This window comes from Rana temporaria, chromosome 2 (genome assembly GCF_905171775.1).
Source record: "Rana temporaria chromosome 2, aRanTem1.1, whole genome shotgun sequence".
Lineage (NCBI taxonomy): Eukaryota > Metazoa > Chordata > Amphibia > Anura > Ranidae > Rana > Rana temporaria.
Genome location: NC_053490.1, coordinates 167,306,109 through 167,323,104, shown reverse-complemented (window position 1 = coordinate 167,323,104; position 16,996 = coordinate 167,306,109). Strand labels below are relative to the sequence as shown.

General features: G+C 42.4%; 1 protein-coding gene across 4 annotated transcripts in view; it reads left to right on the top strand.

Annotated features, from left to right (window-relative positions):
- DIS3 (DIS3 homolog, exosome endoribonuclease and 3'-5' exoribonuclease) overlaps nt 1-16,996 on the top strand; it is a 61,462-nt gene that overhangs the window by 31,500 nt on the left and 12,966 nt on the right. For all 4 annotated transcript variants that reach the window (XM_040341369.1, XM_040341370.1, XM_040341368.1 and 1 more), the window contains 8 exons: nt 2,489-2,626; nt 2,725-2,871; nt 2,982-3,098; nt 6,548-6,649; nt 9,479-9,543; nt 9,825-9,909; nt 13,086-13,213; nt 14,090-14,176. In XM_040341369.1, the coding sequence (XP_040197303.1) occupies nt 2,489-2,626; nt 2,725-2,871; nt 2,982-3,098; nt 6,548-6,649; nt 9,479-9,543; nt 9,825-9,909; nt 13,086-13,213; nt 14,090-14,176 (869 nt within the window). The remainder of the gene's footprint in view (nt 1-2,488; nt 2,627-2,724; nt 2,872-2,981; nt 3,099-6,547; nt 6,650-9,478; nt 9,544-9,824; nt 9,910-13,085; nt 13,214-14,089; nt 14,177-16,996) is intronic.

Here is a 16,996-nt window from a genome sequence, read left to right as displayed (position 1 = left end):
AATGCCATGGCTGTAGCCTACATCAACCATATAGGAGGCACCAGGAGTCTGGCTGCCTTGAAGGAACCAAGTAAACAAGTGTAAAGTGAATAACCTCAGCCGCCATTGCCTGGATCAAGGGGGCCTTTCATCCAGATATCTTCAGTCTTGATATGCCAAAAATTGGGAATTCCAGATGTGGGCTTCCTAGCCTCTATATTTCACAAAAAAACTACCTCTGTTTTTTGCCCAAACCAGGAATTCTATATTTCTAGCCTCGGATATCTTAATAGTCCCCATGTCTCAGTTCAGGCTTAAATCGTCCCTCCAGTGTGAATTGTTTAAAAAAAAAAAAAAAAAGGAAAATTGTGATCATACTTGCTCCAAACTGGCCCATGATAACCTCAGACTGCTAGCGCACCACCCACAACCTCTTCCTAACAGGCTAGATCCACTCTCTTAAGGCCCTCTATTACTTACTGCTTCTTAGTATCTGGCTTTAATGGCATGGTTGTTGAAACCCAGGTCTTAAAGCATTTGTTTGCCCAAAAAAATAAAATAACAGCATCTCCCAGCGATTACATGACTCCAGGCTCTCTCCTCCCTTGCTAATTTCAGCAGTGGAATCTCGGCCCCGCCCGCTGGAGCAATCAGACGGGGAGAGCAGAGAGCCTGGAGTCACGTGATCGCTGGGAGATGATGTAAAAACAGGTAGAAATATGCTTTTTTTTTTTTTTTTTTTTTTTTAAATAAAGCACAGACACTAGGATACAGCTTTTTAAGTGACAGGGGGGGATGATATAAAGAGGATATGGTGGCTTAACCACTTTAAAGGATAGGGTTTCTGAATGTATAATTCTTACTTTTCTAAAAGCAAAAAGACTCTTGGGAATATCCTTTTTTTCCTATTGTGAACACAGGCACATCAATCCCAGAAATTACTCTGCTACATTATAGCCTTTCCTTCAACTAAAGCTTGACCAGAACTTGACCAGAACTCTCAAATGTCGGATCTTGGCCTTATTCTTTTGAAAGGCATCTGGCTTTAGTTTTCCTTATAAGAACTTTTCTTCAAGGTGCATCTCAAATTAAGCCATGCTTACAGCACCCTGTGCTTTCTTGACAGGTTGACATCCATTCTTCTGCGGGTGCAGCTTTCTGCTGCAAGGTTCTTGCTGGGGCACTCTGAAGTTGGGCCTTCTGACTCTGTGAGACCATTCTTTTTTTTATTTGGACACTTTTTTATTAAGATTTAAGTGCTTATTGCCCTGTGTTATCTAGCACAGGGGTCTCAAAACTTCCTAAACAAAGGGCCTGTTTACTGTCCTTCATACTTCACGAGGGCCAGACAGTGGTTAGTGAAAAGGTCCCGAAATCGCTGGGAAAAAATAATGCCCCGTTTGTTTCAATGGGAGTTTTTGAGAGAAACCGTGCCCCATCGTTGGTGTCATTGAGAGAAACCGCTCCCCATCATTGGTGCAATTGTGAGTAAAAGTGCCATCGTTTGTGTTCACTGGAAGAAAAGTGACCCATCACTGATGTCATTGGGCCCCATTGTTGTCATTGGGAGGAATTGAGCCCCATCATTGGTGTCATTGGGAGGAATTATGTCCCATCGTTTTTGTGTCATTGGGAGGAATCATGTCCCAACATTGGTGCCAGTGGGAGGAATTGTGACCCAATGTTCGTATCAGTGGATGAAATGATGTTCCAAGGGCCGGATGAAAGCAAGCAAAGGGCTGCATCTGGCCCCCGTGCCACAGTTTGGAGACCACTGATCTAGCAGATGAGTAACCCATGGTGTTGAACTTGGTACTTTATTTGGACCCCACAATGTGGGGCCGTCTGTTTTGTTTGCTTTTGGCACTGCATCCTGAGTTAGGTTCTCACTTTGGCATGCAGCAAGGTGCTATACAGGTCCAGGGCTGTGGTCCAACTGAAGTGGGAGTCTTTTACGACCTGAATAAGATCTGAAATTTGTCCCATTAGGCTGGCCATAGAAGGGTGGAACACCAGATGGTGAAACGTAGAGGTCTGAGGAAGGAAGATCTCTGTGTGGGGTACTGTTCAAGAAAACTGCATAAGATGCCACTATTGCTCTAGCACAGCGAGGAGGGTTGATTTAAAGACATTTGGTAAGTATAACTAAAATACCCTCATTAGAAAATAGGCGTCCAACATCTAAAGACACTAGCAAAGATCTGAAGTTTTCTGGGAGCTGGAGGGTTATACAAGGGTCCTCACATTTTTTTTTGAAGGTACCTGCCTATAACCCAGCCATCTATTGTGTATCAACAAGAGAGAACAAAGACACTTTTAGTAACATTTTGTCATCCTACTTCTCTTGAAAACAATGTATTGACTGGTTTATGAGTAGCATTATTTATCAGCAATGTTTAGTGATAAATTGGGTATAATGTTTGTTTTTATAAATTAAGATCTTGCTTAATTATTTGATCCCTAATAAACGGTCCCTTCTGTCATATTATTATTATTTTTTTTTCGGCAGTCCACTCGTCATCTCTTCACACCAGCTGACCGGAGAGTACCTCGCATTCGCATAGAGACCAGACAAGCCTCTGTTCTGGAGGGACAGAGAATTATAGTGGCAATTGATGGATGGCCAAGAAACTCTCGATATCCTAATGCAAGTCCTTTTTTTATTTCCTATATTTTTAATAATTTGAGGTTAATCCTTGAGGATTTCGAATGTGTTTCTGATTGAATTTGTTTTACATACACTAGGGACATTTTGTAAAGAACCTGGGTTCAGCTGGAGATAAGGAGACCGAGACAGAGGTTTTACTTCTGGAACATGATGTTCCTCACCAGCCATTCTCGCAGGCTGTTCTCAGCTTCCTTCCCAATATGCCTTGGTCCATTACACCTGAGGTGAGTGTTTTTGACCAAATTGTTTTTTCCTATCGGTTATACAAATGTGTTCATAGAGGGGAATAATTTATGTAGCTAACTAATTTTGGAAAAACTTTCATACCCATTAGGACATGAAGCACAGAATTGATTTGAGACATTTATATGTGTGTAGTGTGGATCCTCCCGGCTGTACAGACATTGACGATGCGCTGCATTGCAGGGAGCTGGAAAATGGTAACTTAGAGGTGAGTGCCTTGTATGTTTTAAAATGTGTTTTGTGAATCCAGAGAGCATTAAGCCTTTATTCACACCTATTCTGTTTGCTTTTGAGCGTTTCTGCTGTGCTTTTTGAAGGGTTTTTTTAAACCACAATTTCTGTGTTTTTGCCTAGTTTTTGTCTCGATTTGCCTCTATAATCAGCCGGCTGAAGCACCGGCGTCCCCGTCCCCTCCTGCTGCTGCTGCTTGTAAAAGCAATCCAGCGGCTGGTTAGCTGTTAGGATTGCTTTTACAAGAGAGCCCACCATTGGTTCTAAAAAGCAATATCTGGATGATGCCTGCAGCTGTTTGGTACTGTTTCTCTTACTGAATAGCTCCCATTAACCGCGTTACTTGTCATCCGAGGTTCCATTGTATCAGCAAATTACAGTCAAAAGTGGTAAAAGTGGAGCAATCATCAAGGGGCACACCTGGGACTCTGGGAATGGAGACGACCTTCCGCAGAAAGAATATAAGGGGGTACTGATATAAGGGGGAAACCTTTATATCAGTGCCCCCTTACATTATTGTATTCACTCCCCCCCTCAGATTGGCCTGGCAGCGCCATTTTAAGAGCATCATGGGCCCCTGGGCAAAGTAATGCAATTGGGCCCCTACAAGCTTGCCCCAATTTATGCACCTACTCAAGAATGAAAGTACAATATTTCTACTTTACAGCATACCACTTTCCACCAGTCCCTTGTCACCAGATTCAGCATCTTACTTGTCCCCAGATTCAGCGTGTCACTTGCCACTGGTCCCTTGTCACCAGATTCAGCATGTCCCTTGCCACCGGTCCCTTGTCACCAGATTCAGCATGTCCCTTGTCACCAAATCAGCGTGTCACTTGCCACCCATCCCATCACTAGATTCAGTGTGTCACTTGCCACCGGTTCATCTCCAGAGACACAGCCACTCTCCCCACTGCTGACAGGAGGAGGGGGATAGCCAAGAAATAGAGCCCTCTTCGGGCAGAGGCCTGGGTGACAGCAGGGCAGAGGCCTGGGTGACAGCAGGGCAGAGGCCTGGGTGACAGCAGGGCAGAGGCCTGGGTGACAGCAGGGCAGGGGCCTGGGCGACAGAGGGCTGGGTGACAGCAGGCAGAGGACTGGGAGAAATTGGGTTGAAAACGTAGAGAGGACAGTGCTACAGGAGAAACCAGATACCATCTTGATCTTTGTCAGCTAACAGAACTTTTTTACTTCTATGTCTAAAGATAGAAGTATTAAAGTTGACAATGATCAAGATGGTATCTGTTTTTTCCTGTAGCACTGTCCTGAGTGTAATAAATCGTGCAGAGCAGTTTTCAACCCAATTTCTCTCAGTGCAGTAGCTACATAAAAAATAAAACAGCATTTTTAGAGCCTTTTTTTTTTGTACCCCCATGTTGCTCTGCCCAGAAGTTGGGACCGTGCTTTTTTTCCCTGAGGCAGGCCGCTCCACCCCCCAGTGACAGGCGGGGTAACCCCTTGCCTGGCCACACCCCCTCACGAGTCCCGACCGTTGTCAATAAAAGGAGGCGGGCCAGCTCCTCGGCATCCGAGCCCTGAGCCGCAGAACAGCTCTGTAGCTGGGGGTGCCGGGGGAGGGATATGTCAGTGTGCTGCATGTGATAGTTCCCTCCCCGCGCCCCTGCACAATCCCTGGCAGCAGACATTCCACCTCCGGTACACGCTGCTGCAGGTGCGCCAGCCCTGGATGAATCGAGCTGGTCTAAGAGGAGGGCGGGACTTTTCTCACAGCAGCGCAGCCAAAATTTTCACACTGAGCTCCGTGACACACACAGTGGGAGATACCCGCTGCTTGTGTGCGACATCATGTAGTGAAAAGGGAAGGAGGAGGAGGGAACAGAGCATTGCGCTGCAGCCACAGCTTAGCCCAAAGCGGCCCAGGGCAGGCAGCCTACCGGGAAATCTCCGGGTATCCGGTAGGCCAGTCCAGCCCTGCTTGTGCATGGACATGAAGATGAATCCCAGGGAACACTCTGCTGTTCTTATTTTGGCCTTTTATGCAGTCTGGTTTCAACCAGCTTCTGACCCTGAGTACAGATTTCTGCTTTATCCTTTCTCTTCCAGAAAACGCTTCATAATCTTTAATAAAGACATTTCTTCAGGGAGTTACTCATATCGGTCCCCCGGTTTGTTTAAGTAAGGAAAATGGGAGGGGCATAGGAGGAGGGGAGGGGGAATGCCCCTCCCCTCGTTTGCTCTTATGCCCCTCCCCTTTTCCTTACTTAAACCTTGTTGGTGCCTTATTACCTTGACTTTGAAAAATCGCATAGAGCACGAAACGTGTTGTCAAGGCAACTCCTTTCAAGATATTTTTTTATCTTTCACCACGATCCGTTCTGGCTAGGAACTTTACAGCAGCCGAATTGTCTTGTTCATGAGCTGGTCAGTGTATTAAAGATTCATTTAATTGAGTGGACATTCCTTCACATTTCCACCAGAGAGCAGCAGTGCACCAATACCTACAGTGGAGGAGCGCGCTTAACGGCACACTTGTTCCACAGCGCTGCTCGAATCTCCAGACTCTAGCCGGCGTCACAGTGGTGTGACGTCATCCATCCGGAAAGACGGAGGTTGTGAGTTTTCCCTGTCCCAGCTGGGCCACAGTCCTGGTTTTGCATCCCTCATGTTGGAGGGCCCTTACACGAAAGTCATCTTAAGGTACTGTGTTTTACACTGTATTCATGCTACAGGATCATTGAGCCATGCTAGGTACTTTTAACCCCTCCTTGCTCTATGGATCGTGGATATTATTTTTGCAAGTTGTGACTATTGTAAATATCACAATTATTTCCCTTTTTTCGTCCATTTTGGATTGGATTCATTTTATTGAATCTGTGATTAATAAATGGACAAAGTTCTTCACTTGCTAAAGAGCCTACATGCATCATTGTGTATGTTCCATGAGCGCTGGTTTTTAGTATTTGAGTGTTGTGACAGCCACTGGTGGAGTACCCAGACATTGGCTGCATCTAAATGGATGAAAATTTTCGCCCAGCTTGCCTGATTTTTTTTTTTTTAACCTAACTGATAATGAGTTGTGCATTTAGCTGGTCCTGGTATCACAACCTCAGCAAAAAAACAAGTGAGTTCCGGGAAATAAGGGCCATTTACGGATGCAAAACAGACTTGTATATCATAATTTGTATCTTTTAGCTAAATAGGACAGTGAGAGCTCTGTGTTCATATATTTGTCTTTCCATTACTGCTAATGCATTTTTACTAAACTTCATTACCTTAGCTTAGTGTACTCCTGTTTTCTGCTGTAATGTTTGTTCAGTCCTGTCTGCTTTTGTAACTCTTTGTGTCGTATATAATAAACTTACAATGTCAATATGCATTTCCTTTGAAAAAGGAAAATAACATGAAAAACAAAGAATGTATTTTGTTTATTATTATGACCGTGCCATTTTTAACATTCTGGTTAAGGTTGGAGTGCATATTGCAGATGTGAGCCATTTTATTAGACCTGGCAACGCTTTGGATCAGGAATCTGCAAACCGGGGTACTACTGTATACCTGTGCGACAAGGTAATCATTTCTTTCAATTTGATCACAACTTGTATGATTGTTTTTAATGTCATAGGGGTATGCTGCCAGCTGAACTATGTCTTTTGCATTTAAAGCACCTTTGCAGTAGTTTGTTATAAAATGATTCACAGTAATCGCATCTAGAGCAAACTGCTGTCAATTCTTCAGTGTGCATGTACCCAAGAGCAAAGCACTTGGTAAGCAGTTAGGTTGTAATCTAGTCTCATTTTTTGTGTACTTTCTAATGGAATAGGGAATGTTGTAACCCCTGTCAATGTTTTATTGTTGCCTTTTGTCTCCGGTTTGGATCTTTCCCTATACTTTCTCAATATTGTCACCTGGAGAGGAAGAGAGGGGACATTTCTCTAACAGGGACACAATGGCAGCAAAAGCACTATTATTTGGGTAGGGTAAAGCCTCGTACACATGATCCGATTGTTGGCCAAACGAGCATCAGATTTTTGTCTTCAGGGCGGGTGCTTGTATATGGTCTTGCATACTAACGGTACACAATTGTCGGCCAACAAACACGAACATAGTGATGTACTATGAGGAATTTCAGCTCTTAGGCGCCACCCTTTGGGCCCCTTCTGCTAATTTCATGTTTGGTGACCATTGATTCCAAGCATGTGTGTTTGTACTTTCAATGTTTGTGTGACAGACTTGTGTACTGACCATCAGAAACAATTGTCAAAAGGAGCGTACTAACAGTCAGATTTTAGGACAACATACAAAACCCTGCCAACAATCGCATTGTGTGTACGAGGCTTAAGGTTGGAGTCTGCTGTCCTGTTCTAATTGTAGTTATGCCCTCACTTTCTGCCTCAGTAGATGTCACTAGGACAAGTAAAGAAAAATCTCTCCAACAGAACACAGACAGAAAAAAACACCTAAAATGAACCTTCTTGTTCCCTACTCTAGTCAAAACTAAAACTTCCACAACCGCAGAAAAAAAACTGGGTGGTCTTACCACCTTCTCTAGGGTTTTGAGTGGCTTGCACATATTGCTTAAATGGCGGGTGGCCATATTAGGAATTGGCATCTTCTGATCCACATGTGTCCTGGCCAACTGCTTCCACCTTTCACTCTAACCAGCGCCGTGGAGTGCCTGGGAGCATGGGACAAGATACTGGCAACATGCAGTGTGTGTGGACACATTGGCATCTACCAGATGTCTCAGTTGCCCAGCCTGATGTCCACTGCTCTCATTTTAAGGAGGTAGCACAGTGCTGGACGGAGGGGGAGCTGCCGTAGTTAACCTTTCACGTTAAGAAGCAGGTGATTGGTTGCTAGAACGCTGGGCGGTCTTGGGAAAAATCCCATAGCTGAGATTTCCTGCCCTGTAAGGACACTCATCAACCCTCAGTGTAGTTTTGCATTAGTGTCCCGGGTCTGATGGTGGCCTCATTCAAGTTGGTGCCATATGCCCAGATTCACTTCAGGCCATTACAACACTGTATCCTGGAGGATGTGTGGGACAAGCAGATTTGGATTGACTCATGTGCTTGTTGGCAGAGGCCAGGCACTTTCTGACCTAGCAGATATCCACTCCCGTACTTGAGTCAGGGAAAATCATTCTACCTTTTGACTTGGACTGTGATCATTACGAATGACGACCTCTTTTTAGTTTGGGGAGATGTGCTTCAGAAAGTGACAGTACAGGGAACTTGGTCGGTGAAAGAATCCCAGCTTCCCATCAAGTTACCGTATTTTCCAGTGTATAAGATGACTTTCTGGATGCAAAAACATGCATCCAAAGTCGGGGGTCGTCTTATACGCCGGGTACGGTCTCAGTACTCACTTTTTTTTCCAGCGGTGACAGTCTCCATGCTGCGAGCGTGAATGATTTGAAAGCTGCGCCTTCTCTTCAGAGTGTTCTGTGATAGGAGGAACACAAATCTTCCCAGCAGCGCCTCTGTTCTGTGTTCCTCCTATCACAGATGCCTTCTCATCCTCGGACGAGATGAGAAGACGTCCGTGATAGGCGGAAAACAGAACAGAGGCGCTGCTGGGAAGATTTGTGTTCCTCCTATCACAGAACACTCTGAAGAGAAGGCACGGCTTTCAAATCATTGATGCTCGCGCTCGCAGCATGGAGACTGTCACCGCTGGGAAAAAAAAGTGAGTGTTTGCGGTCAGGCACAGTGGGGGCAAGTGATGGGGTATTACTTCTTCTTACCACCAATGTAACTTGATTATCATACAGATCGCTCATGTAAAGCACCTTACCACCAATGTAATATGGTTATCCCACTATCCACCAATGTAATATGGTTATCCCACTATCCACCAATGTAATATGGTTATCCCATTATCCACCAATGTAACTAACTAGGTTATTCTACAAAGTACCCTTGTCAGGGGGGGCATTCCTTCTCCTAAACATGGGCAAGTGATGGCACAGAGGGGCAAGTGATGGTACAGTGAGGGGCAAGTGATGGCAATGTGGGGGCATGTAATGTAATGGCACAGTGAGGCATGTAATGTAATGGCACAGTGAGGAATGTAATGTAATGGCACAGTGAGATTTGAAAAAGCCTGTTTCTGTCAGCGGTTCTGGCTACCCCTCAGCTTCCAGAAAGACTAGTAAGAAGGGGGTAGTCTTATATGGTGAGTATATCCCAAAATCAACATTTTTCCTGGAAAATTAGGGGGTCGTCTTATACGCCCAGTCGTCTTATACGCCGGAAAATACGGTAAATAGTTTTTTTTGTCTGTGTTCAATCACCTATAGGTACTTGCACCTGCCTTATATTTGTTGGACTGTACTTTTATACATTTTTAGAATTAAAATTTGATTTATAACGATTACTGTTTGTATATTTGCAGAGAATTGACATGGTCCCCGATTTGCTCAGTTCAAATTTATGCTCCTTAAGATCACAAGTGGATAGGTAAACTTTTTTTATACTATTCATAATGTTATTGCTGAATTTCTACAGTACTGAAGTCCCTCAAGCATTTTAACAATAACCTACTGTATTAAAGTGTAAACTTAGTCACCTGGACAAAGAGAGAGGGTTATTCTCCCCTGCTCATGGGGATTGGCACACAGACAACACCAAATACAAGTGCAAATATTCCACGTTTTATAAAAGAAAAAAACACTTTGACTTTATATCATTTTAAACAAATTCCAACACATTTGTTTCATAAATGTTATCCTTTCTTACAGATTGTCGTTTTCATGCATTTGGGAACTGAGCCATGATGCCAAAATTATTAAAACAACATATACAAAAAGTGTCATCAATTCAAAAGTACGTATGCTTTGCATTTTACAAGTTTTTTTCTTTATTTTTTATAAATGTGCCCTAAATGTCCATGTAGATATGTCAACATTTTTTTTTATAGATACATACCGGTACTTAAGATGAGGTTGGCATATATTGTAGTATGATACAAAATCAGAAAATGTCCATTTAGCTTCGCCCTCAGTCTTGTGCAATCAATAAATCTTTTTAATTGGTTTGTCTAGCCATCTAAGACCTAATATTTCACTTTTTTTAAAGCCAAATAAATGTTTCAAGACCATTTTTGCTTCTAGTTACGTTCTGCATTTTTATCTTCTTGTTTGTCAACTGGCTCTTTGCCATTTTGATCCAGTGATGTTTTGCCTCCAGAACAGAGCACACAGTCTGAAAACTAGCTAATTTCTAGAAGATACAATTATTAGTATTCATACAGCATGAATGAGGCATTTGGAGCCAATGGAATTGCATGGAGGCAGCCTGCGTTGATGAATGGTCAGAGCACAGCTGATTTTGATAGGCATGCAGAGGTGGATGCACGGCCCCTAACACACTTTGGGGTTCATTTACTAAAATTGGAGCGTGCAATATCTGGTGCAGATCTGCATAGAATCCAATCAAATTCCATTTTTTTTTCTACAGCTCCCTCCATGGGCGCTTTTAATCCCCGCTAGCGATCGAAGAAAGGGTTAAATGTGACTGTATTGCCGCTGCTGAAGCATCCCCCCCCCTGAAAAAAGTTCTGCGGACTCTGACATATATCGGTAAGCTCCCCACTGAATGTCTTTTTTTCAAAATGTGCTGTATAATAGCTTACTTCAGAGCACTGTTCGGCGCTCAGTTGACTGCCCGCCGGTCTCCTGTCCCGATGCGATGGCTGTAGGGGGAGGTGTTGGGAAACCCCCGCATACATCAGCCGAGAGGAGGGGAGGAAACTGTCTGGCAGTCACATGAGCGCTAAACGCCGCTCTGAAGTAAGCTATTGTACAACACATTTTAAAAAATAGGCATTCACTGGAGAGCTTACTTATATCTATCGGAGGGGAACTGTAGAAGAAAACTCAAAAAAAAAAAAAAAAAAAGCAGGAAAGGATCGGGGAGCTGTCAGGCAGAATGGGGGAGGGAGAGCACACAGGATACACAGAGCAGGTTGCAGATGACAGAGGCACATACTGATGACTTTGGTGTCAGGTCTCTGCAGCCCTGATACATGGGAGTTGGCGCAGAGATGGGAGGCTAAAAACTGGCAGGATCAACCAGATTTTTTAGGTGTTACAGGGGGCCAAATGAACACTTTAAAGCAGAATTTGACCCATAACAGCTTGATAAAGGATAATGTTTCTTAGCAAGGAACATACATTCCACATTATTAACTATGCTACCAAAATGTATGTGTGCTGTAAATTGCCTCCAGCATTGTTCCTGTTTCTTCTTACTGGAAGCTGTCATTTTGCTGAAGCCCTGAGTAAGGATGAGCTTGGGCATGTTTAACTCCCTGCACCTGTGCCCGCCAGGAAGCTGACACTCTGCAGCGCTAATCACAGGTAGTGAGATATTTGTCGATGTGTGCAGCCACAGATCGAAAAATGTCTCACTGCCTGTGATTGGAGCTACGGATTGTCGGCTTTCTGGTGGGCGTGGGCACGTGGAGTTGCGAACACGCCTGAGCTCATCCTTAGCCCTGAGCAGCAGTAACTTTTTAGGCTGTGAGCAGATGGGCCTCTACATTTTCGGCACAGTGCTGAAAGATAGAGCGCAAATGAGCATGTGCAGAACAGGGTGAGACCATGGATTACTGGATTTTAAACAGAATAGGCACCTATTTTTAATGTTTTTGCATAGCTATACCTGCAAAAAGAGCCAGCATGAAGTGATCTAGCAGGATTTAATTTTCTAACTAAAAGTACTAAACTTAACTTAAATTTAACTAGTTTATTATTTTATCTTTGCTTTCTTCAATCAACTTGCAGTTCAACCTTGGGAGCCGCACCCAGACCAGGGGATGCTCTGTAATGTTGCTTTGGTTAGTGGGTACTGCATGGGTCTTCATCTTTGGACTCTGTGCAACATGTGTAATTTACGGGTCCATAGCAGTTGTCCATCCTTGTGGAACCCAGACCCTGAAGACCACTTTACAGGGTATGCCCCCTGCGACAGGCCAAACCTGGACCCAATATAGAGAGCAGCATCATGAACAGGGTCACCCAGTGTCTGACTGTTGCTGTAAAGAAGGCATTGTTTTTGGAATGTACAAACCCAATTCCCAAAAAGTTGGAACGCTGTGTAAAATCTACATAAAAACAGAATGCAATGATTTGCAAATCTTTTAAATCCGTATTTTATTTATAATAGAAAATAGAAACCACATCAAATGTTTAAACTGAGAAAATGTAATGCTGGCCATACACTATACGAAAAATCGTCCGAAACTTCTTCATTCAGCCAGTTAATGGGCAAAAAATCGAATACCGTTGGGATGTTTTCAAGCCGAAAAAAACAAAGGATGAATTTGGAAATGTTCTGCCCAACGAACGATAAAGTGAAAGGTTAATGTGTTTGCCATCCGAACTGTTTGCACTAGGTATATGTAAAAAAAAAGGAGCTGCTCCTTAGTACAAAAAAATGTCTGATTTAAAATACAGGTGCATATCTACAAGTTTCCATTTAAACACTTTCTCCTAGATCTTTTAACGTAAAATGTAATCTTTTATAGATTGTTCCTTACTGTAAACACCTACCTCCAATGAATGATGCATACATTTGGGGAAAACATCCAGAGCTCTGAAACCACCTAATATTCCTCTGACAGTTTGAGAATACAGAATGCTTTGTAGATTGCCACTTTTTTATGCAGTGGTAAGCTGCAGCTTAGTCTTTTATCATTATTTATTATCAAGTCTTAAGCCATTCTGCAAGTGTTAGCACATACGGTACATAATGATTGAGAGAGAGAGGCTCATCTAACTGATGTATGATTGGCAGAGAACTGCCGTCGCAGCAAAGCAGCTAATATTGTGTGTTAGCAAAGTGGAAAATGTGGCTTTAGGAGGAGGGACATTTTAGCACTTTAAGGGTAAATGGTCTGAGGTTTTAACAGAACTGCATTTGTCAGTTATTAAACCAAGCTCAAAGTATTCTGATTATTGAGTAATAAGTTGTTAAATGTCCCATATTCTTTTCTGCAGGCTTCCCTTACCTATGCAGAAGCACAGATGAGAATTGATTCTCCAGACATGAATGATGAGATTACTAAAAGTCTCCGTCTGCTGAATAAATTGGCAAAGATTTTGAAGAAGCGAAGAATAGATAATGGGTAAATTATTGAATATTTTTCTGTTTTTATTTTCTTGACCTTTTACTACATAGTTTGGCTATCTGTCATTGACGAAGTAATGGTGTGTATGCATAAAGCCTAAAATGGCTTACTTTTAAAAGTAAACTTGTCTGATTTACAATGTATTTGGGTTGTGCTCCGATATCTGAGATCATTTTGTTTTTTTCCTAGATTGTTTTTGTTATAGTGCTGTTTATTATGCAGAACGCGATAAGGTTTGGCAAGCCATAATGCTTGTAGACAGCCCAAGCATTACCAGTCCTGTCTTTTCCATGACCCTCCTATACATTATTAGAGACATCTGGGACACATTGCACTAGTATTTACCTGTTTAGTAACATTAGCTGAAAAAACTGCCTGTCCTGACAGATTTATCATTGCTCAGGCCTCCTGAAAACATACATTGCTAGATCACTAACTTATATCTCTGACAGCTAGATTCAAAACAAAATTGACCTTAAATGGCATTAAAGGTTCATTATTATTTTTTTTTTATTCTGATTTTATTTTTAAAATGTTTAGAATTTTTCATAACAAACAAGAAAAGCAACCAAGCTTTTAAACCAAAAACAAATCGCAGTCTCAAGCAGTATCAACATCGCTACATATGATACATTATCATCTAATTTTCCTAAGATATTCAAAAGAGAGTTCAGAAATACTTTGGAGGGCCTTCCCCCTCCCCCATTAAAAATATTCCCAATATTTATTATAGATTTTAATTGAAATTCTAACATTATGCATCTAACCATTTTCTTCATGTCCTTTCAACTTTGTTTTTACATGATATATAAAAGTACTGTATGCAGATTGTTAACATGTTTTCTTTTACGTATATTTGTGTTTGTCTTTCAGTGCTTTAACTCTTTCTTCCCCTGAGGTTCGATTTCACATGGACAGTGAAACTCATGACCCCATAGATCTTCAGACCAAGGAGCTCAAGTATGTTCTTGGATACATGTTTGCTTCTTGCCTAGCTTACTTTAGATGTAGAATTGGAATGGATTGTAAACTGCAATATTAACCACTTGCTGACGGCCGTACGACTTTGTACGGCCGCAGCGCGGCTCCCAATCTCTAACAGGCCGTCTTTTTACAGCTGCCCCTTTGCACGTTCCCCGCGCGCGCTCCCGAGCGCGCAGCGGGGAACTGCTGTGCTGGCCGTGTCCCTTGGACACAGCCAGTCACAGATCGCCGTGAACGGCCAATCGGAGCGGCCGTTTCCTAGGCGATCTGTGCGGCCAATGAGAGATGATCTCATATGTTTACATATGAGATCATCTCTCATTCCCGGCTCTCGCAGACAGCGGTGCTGTCAGGGGAGAGAGGAGACGGATCTGTGTCCCTTGTACATAGAGACACAGATCGGTCACCCCCCTTCCCCCACAGTTAGAACACTAATATTAGGGTACACATTTAACCCCTTCCTCACCCCCTAGTGTTAACCCCTTCCCTGCCAGTCACATTTATACAGTAATTAGTGCATATTTATAGCACTGATTGCAGTATAAATGTGAATGGCGCCAAAAATGTGTCCGATGTGTCCGCCATAACGTCGCAGTCCCAATAAAAATCGCAGATCGCCGCCATTTCTAGTAAAAAAAAAAAAAAATTCTGTCCCTTATTTTGTAGGCGCTATAACTTTTGCGCAAACCAGTCGCTTATTGCGATTTTTATTTTTTATTTTTTTTTTTAACTAAAAATATGTAGAATACGTATTGGCCTAGACTGAGGATAAAAAAAAAAACGTAAAAAAAAAAATTGAGCTATTTATTATAGCAACAAGTAAAAAAATTTTATTTTTTTTTTTCAAAATTGTCGCTCTATTTTTGTTTATAGCGCAAAAAATAAAAACCGCAGAGGTGATCAAATACCACCAAAAGAAAGCTCTATTTGTGGGGAAAAAAGGACGTTAATTTTGTTTGGGAGCCACGTCGCACGACCGCGCAATTGTCAGTTAAAGCGACGCAGTGCCGAATCGCAAAAAGTCCTCTGGTCAGGAAGGGGTTTAAGTGCCCAGTAAGGAAGTGGTTAAAACAAGCACCTTTTCACTTGGAAAAATGGGGACACTGATATTTTTAAACTTCCTTTAACGGACAAAAGCAAAAGTAGCATAGAATTGATACCAACTATTTAACGTTGTCATGATGTTTACAATGATCAGCGTTTATTCATTTGATATAAAAGTTTTATCCCAAAAGGGAGAAAATAAAAATGTTTCTGTAACTGCTTAAGAAGTGATTGGTTGCTGGAGTTCAGCTTTAATCTGTTAGTCCATCTATATCTACTAGTGTATATACCACTGCCCTCTCCCCAGGTTCACAGTGCTGCTGTGAAAGGATGGCTCCATTGTTCCTCTAGTAGAGTGGACGGGAATGTGTTGCTGGTTGTATCACCAGGTGAAAATAAAGAAAAAGCATCTAAATAAAAAGAAAACAAATGCAGCCATTACATCCAAGAAAATTAGTAAGCTCCAATAGATCTTGTTTTTTGGGTTTAATAATGATTTAACGTTCTGGATTTTAACTAAAGCTCTTTAACTTCAACTCAAGTTTAAGCTCTTGGCATTAAAGTAATAGTACAACAAAAGTTACAAATAAGGGCAAAACTTTTTTTTTTTTCATTTTGGATAGGGTAAGGAAGGGTTATAACCCCTGTCAGCTTTTTTTTTTACATCAGTGTCCCATCGGGGAGCTTTCTCTTCCTGTCCCATTGCCCAAACAAGAAGCGAGTGAAAATCCCTCCAAATTAAGGGAGATCCTGGTTCTCGCCAAAGTCACCAGAATTGGTGTCCCCATTCAAAGCGTTCCCCCTCTATTTTTGGTCACAAATCTGCTTATTTCTGGTAATTTTCTTTCACTTTCGGTAATAATGGTAAACAGGACAAATAGAGGGGGTGAATCTCCCAAATGGGGGGGCAGAGAGTGTAATAAAAACTTGACTGATGTTCTATTCCTTCTCTACTCTATCCAAAGCTAAAATTAAAGTTTTTGTTGTATCACTGGGTTAAATACTGTACAGTGCCTTGAAAAAGTATTCACACCCCTTGACATTTTCCACATTTTGTCATGTTAAAACCAAAAATTTAATTTATTGGGATTTTATGAGATAGACCATCACAAAGTGGTAGGAAAATTATAAATCGTTTCCAAAATGTTTTACAAATATCTGAAAAGTTGGGGCCCCGAGTCCCCCTGAGTCAATACTTTGTAGAACTGCCTTTCGCTGCAATTACAGCTGCAAGTCTTTTGGGGTTGTCTCTACCATCTTTGCACATCTAGAGTGAAATTTTTGCCCATTCTTCTTTGAAAAACGGCTTAAAGTGGAGGTTCACCCAAACAAAAATTTTTTTAACGTTAGATTGAGGCCAAGTATGCGAAGCAGAATCGGGTGTTTTTTTTAAAATCAATGCAGTACTTACCGTTTTAGAGAGAGATGTTCTCCCGCCGCTTCCGGGTATGGGCTGCGGGGCTGGGCGTTCCTACTTGATTGACAGCCTTCCGACGATCGCATACAGCGTGTCACGAGTTCCCGAAAGTAGCCGAACGTCGGTGCGCAGGCGCCGTATAGAGCCGCACCGATGTTCGGCAACTGGTGACGCGCTGTATGCGACCGTCGGAAGGCTGTCAATCAAATAGGAACGCCCATTCCCGAAGATCATACCCGGAAGCCACGGAGAACATCTATCTCTAAAACGGTAAGTACTGAATTTATTTTTAAATAAATACCCGATTCTGCTTGTCATAATTAGCCTCAATCTAA